General features: G+C 39.2%; 1 protein-coding gene across 1 annotated transcript; it reads left to right on the top strand.

Moving 5' to 3' along the window:
* Positions 1-3826: 3826 nt before the first annotated feature.
* Positions 3827-4692, top strand: LOC140167722 (uncharacterized). The gene has a single exon (XM_072191017.1). It carries the CDS (start codon positions 3916-3918, stop codon positions 4690-4692), a length of 777 nt encoding a protein of 258 aa, XP_072047118.1. The 5' UTR covers positions 3827-3915.
* The last annotated feature ends 309 nt before the right edge of the window (positions 4693-5001 follow it).

Here is a 5001-nt window from a genome sequence, read left to right as displayed (position 1 = left end):
AATTGGAGTCACCCATTCTGGTAATCCCATTTGAAATTCACACTCCCCATGTGGAAGATATAGGGTCATATCTGTCAAAGGGAGTGTATAGATTTCAAAGTGATGCCGTTTATTATAAAAAAAAAAAAAAAATATTTTTGTATTGTGTTTTAATAGTACAGAGTTGTACTGGTAAAATGTGTTTTATGTGCTAATATTAATGGTGTGTAGGGGAGAGGGAATTGGGCTGTTGCAGTTGAAATCCATACACCCCCTGTGGAAGATATCACCTTCATCTCCCACACAGGGGGTGTAGATTTCAAATGAATTCAACTGAAATAGCCCATTTGTAAGTGGTTGGCAATTAAATTGCCGGTAAACTGTTGATTTTTGTTATTGTTAAATTTATTAACTCGCTCAAAACAACTGATATGTATAGATGCACATCGTAAATGGACTGTTGCAGCTGAGATCCATACACCCCCTATGGAAGACGTACATGATCTTAATCTGCTACACAGGGTGTATGAATTTCAAATGGTGTTACCTGAATGAGTGGCTATTCCATTAAAAATCCATACACCCTCTATGGAAGACATGACCATAATCTCCCACACAGAGGGTATAGATCTCAAATGGAGTCACCCATTCAGGTAATCCCATTTGAAATCCACATTGCCTGCATAAGTCATATCTTCCATAGGGTGTGTGGGTTTCAACTGGAACAGCCCATTTTATATGCTTTATTGTGCACTAAATTTGCACAAATGCACAAACTAGCTGTTATTATTTAAACATGTAAAATGTTGGTAGGTTTTTTTAGTAGATTGGGATCAAATTAGAAATCAAATTTCATTTTTAAATGCATATTGTACTGTGTGATTTTGGATGGTAGTGGATTCAACTCATTAATTGAAATTTGGAATAGTTGTAAAAACAAATTGGAACTTTTTGTTTGGAAGATCATAACAAGGACAGAGAGAGATGGTTGTATTCACAAACCAAACTACCTACAGTTTTCCAACACAAAAGAACGGCACATTTATTGCGTAAAGAATGGAGTAACGCCGCGCCAGGATTGGATGATACTTCGCAGCTTGGTTTATAATGAATGAGGTGTTGACTTGATTCAATGAATTAATCAGAACTCCCATTTCTTTTTGTGTACGCTCTAGAAAGGTAAACAAGTTGGTGGTTCTTCTCTGAAAGCAAATGGGGGGTTGTCTTATAGAATGATAGTATCAGATGACTTAACCTCATGAGTGCTACCTGCTGATTGGTTCATGAACCAGAAGGAACCAATCAGGAGGTGTTTGTCAAGAATTGTATGATCTCATCTCTGATGGTGAAGTTCAATAACCCTCATTCAACAATCAACTCAAAAGTTGACCTCAAGTTTTGAAGTATGAGTTTTTGTACCCAGCACACTCAACGGTCATTCTATGTATGTAGAAACATATTAGAGTAAAAGAATTGTGTACTGAGGGATGAGGATGTTTGGGGCATACTGTAGAAGTGGTAATTTTCACGCATAATTTTCACTTAAATTTTAATTATTTTGCTTGTGCTCAAATTTGCTATTTTTGGTACATATTTGTATGCTTTTTATTTTCGCAGTAGCTGTGTTGAACGCAAAAATTAATGTTCCGCGAAAATTAATATCCATGAAAATTTTCACTTATATAGTATTCTTGGCATGAAGGTTTTTTTTTTTTACAGGAATGTAGTTTGTTTACAAATTATTAGCTGAATGGGCTATTCCAGTTGAAATCCATACACCCTCTGTGGAAGACATGACCTTAATCTTCCACACAGGGAGTGTGAATTTGAAATCTACTGCACCCCCAGTGTGGGAGATTAATGTCATGTCTTCCATAGGGGGTGTATGGATTTCAACTCAAATAGCGCATTAATTGCATACATTCCAAGGTGCATGTTGTGTTTGCAATGCTTGATTAGAGCATTGCATATATTATTATTAATATTGTGTCGTTATAATGATGTTCCAAAATTATACATGAAAATTGAACTTGCGATTGAAGCAGCTGGTATTTGAGCTTTGGCAGGAAGGAGCCTATAAAGGGTCTGCAAGTTTCCCCTAAAACATTGTTTTATTATACACTCAATATATCATTACCAGTGATAGCTTCCAAACCCGACCGACAGCTCCCCAGTCCCTGCATTTGGTGTATTCATGGGTAGGCATGTTCATGGGCGAATTTTGAAAATGTTAGTCTCATTTTGCGAAGGTTTTGAGGTAAAAGACACCCCTTTTTTAGCTAAATCGCGAACAATATTTCAAAGATAAACCATTTTTGATGGAAACATGTGTGACGGGTTGCAAAACTTATTCTAGTTTCCCAATATAAGAATTTAGTACAATTTATACGCATATTTATTGACATGAATCCTAGGTAAAGAACAACTCTTATTTACAATTTTACGCATTAATATGTTTTGAAAAATTTACTCTTTGTTTGTGTGTCCTGAGAATCATGTTTCTTCATCAGAAGTCGCCAGTACATGGACTGAGCCAGCACACTGGTAGAACTGGGGGTTTAACCCTAACAAAGCCATGGTTTTTTTGCTATCAGAAGGGAAAGAAGAAACAAATAAGGAGAGAAAATGAACAAAGAAGTCACTTGGTACCCCGGGATTCTAACCTTGCAGCCCTTGCATGCCACGCAGAAGATTACCGACCTATAGCCACAGGGGTTACGCTGGCCCAGCCAGCAATTCCCTGGGTATATATGACTTGGGCTGATTGCATCACGTAGAATGCATGTTCGGGCAGTGGTTTTAATAGTGAGCTAGTTGTGAGACTTGGGTGGGTTAGGGTTAACCACACCGCCTATTGTTCATTGTGATGAACAATAGCACCCATGCAGCCCAAGTAATCGATGCTTCTGCCAGAGTCGGTTTGGTTTTGAAGCTATCCATAAGTTAATTACCAAGTGATAAGAAAGTTTCACTTCACAAAGACCTTGCACCTTGACCTTGATGATATTTAACTGCTATTCCTATAATAGTCCATGTGTGTGAGGACTTGCTTCAACAAAGTTCTGTTCCAGTTGAAATCTATACACCCCTATGGAAGACATGACTAGCCTTTAATCTTCCATTCAGGGAGTGTGAATTTCAAATGGGTTTACCTGAATTGGTGACTTCATTTGAAATCTACACCCCTGTGGGGGAGATTAAGGTCATGTCTTCCATAGAGGGTGTGTGAATTTCAACTGTAATAGTAGTGTATGTAATTGGTGTAAAAATTGCTCAGAATGTGGTAAAAGCATGAAACTTGGCACAAGTATTCGTAACAACATTGCACACATTTTCAGGGGTAGTGCCAATTTGAATTCTGTGTTCCTTAGCAACGGTTGCTAGGCAACATATTTTGCATAGAAACCAGCATATACAGCGTTCAGAGACCACATTATATGGCGGATACTCCTGTATTGTTATGCCTAACATATCAATCTTCATGTTTACATGCATTTGGAGTACTTTTAATATGTTTTTACTGTTACTAGACACTATTTTCCCTAGCAACTAGTACAAATTAACATATTTCCCTAGCAACCATTGCAACAGTATGGTCTCTGATTGGTTTTAATGTGTATATTAACATCTCCATTTATATTGTGATCAGTACTAGCATCACGCCGTAGCAGTCGGTAAGTACACAATGATCTAATGCACATAATTATTGACTCATTCACTCATCAGCTTTCATGTTTTTGCTTCTTTTATTGGGTCAAAAGCTGAGTGGTGGTGGGTAGTATAGTGATAGTCATCCGGCCTATACAAGCAAGCTAAAAATGGCAAGCCCCTCATGCAATTACCCCTATCCAGACAACTGACTGAACTAAGTGTGCTCTTTGTCAAGAAAAAGGCAGAGAAAAGTTGACAAGCCCCACTGCTGAAAGCTATAAATCCATGGCTGAGAACATTACTCAATTTAGTAAACTGAATTGCATGCCAGTACAAATAGATATCAGTCGATTGAACAGTGGAAATGGTATAGAAATCACTTTTCAGGAGCAAAATGCAAAGTGGCATAAATCATGTAGCTTAAAGTTTAGATCAAGCAAATTGGACCGTGTCAAGAACCGCAAGCGGAAATCTGATGGGTGTGACGATGGGGCAACTACCTCAAAACGGATTTTCACCAGAAGCAGCGTGGGAGAAGCAGAAACCCATATGCCCGAAGACAGCATAATTCATGTGTGCTTCTTTTGTTCCAAACCAGAGACAAAGACCGACAAACTTCATGAAGTCTCAACATTTCAAGTAGATTTCCGTGTTCGTAAGTGTGCGCAACAGCTTGAAGATGAAAATATGTTGGCGAAGTTAGCCGCAGGACCTGATCTGATAGCCATTGAGGCAAAGTATCGTGCAGGGTGCCTTGTCACTTTGTATAACAGAGCTGCACGCATTCCGCAAGACCCTGATACCTCAGGTGAGCAAATGTGCAAGGGTGTTGCGTTAGCAGAGCTGATATCCTACATTGAGGAAAAGAGACAGGATGAGGATATTAAGGTATTTAAACTTGCTGATCTTACAAAACTATACACCGAGAGGCTTGAACAGCTTGGCGTGACTGTATCTGCACGAGTAAATAGCACACATCTCAAAAACAGGATCATCATGCATCTCCCTGGCATGAAAGCCTTCAAGGAAGGCAGAGATGTGTTCCTCTGGCTTATAATATGAGGATGACATTGGTGCTGTTCTTCGGCAAGGATATCGGTCTGATCGAGATGAGCAAAGCATACGATGTGTATTTGGACAACCTCCCCAAAGGTCCCCCAGAGAGTTTCAGCTGCTGGTGTACACTGACGGAAGGATAATCATCCTCAGTTCCTATACTGGTACACAACACTTGAGTTGGAGCTGTTAATGTTGGCATTTGTGCGTTCTTTGCGCATAGGAGACTTTGATCTGTACGCAGACACACTAACCAAGCTGACACCTTGGTTTTTCAGTCTAAACCACACACACTATGCCCGATGGATGTCTGTT

The sequence above is a fragment of the Amphiura filiformis genome, chromosome 13, assembly GCF_039555335.1.
Source record: "Amphiura filiformis chromosome 13, Afil_fr2py, whole genome shotgun sequence".
Taxonomy (NCBI): Eukaryota; Metazoa; Echinodermata; class Ophiuroidea; order Amphilepidida; family Amphiuridae; genus Amphiura; species Amphiura filiformis.
Note: the sequence above shows the minus strand (reverse complement) of the source record. Positions and strands in the feature narration are given on the sequence as shown.

Coding starts and splice junctions, on each gene's coding strand:
- LOC140167722 (XM_072191017.1), top strand. CDS start 3,916: ATGGCTGAGAACATTACTCAATTTAGTAAACTGAATTGCATGCCAGTA.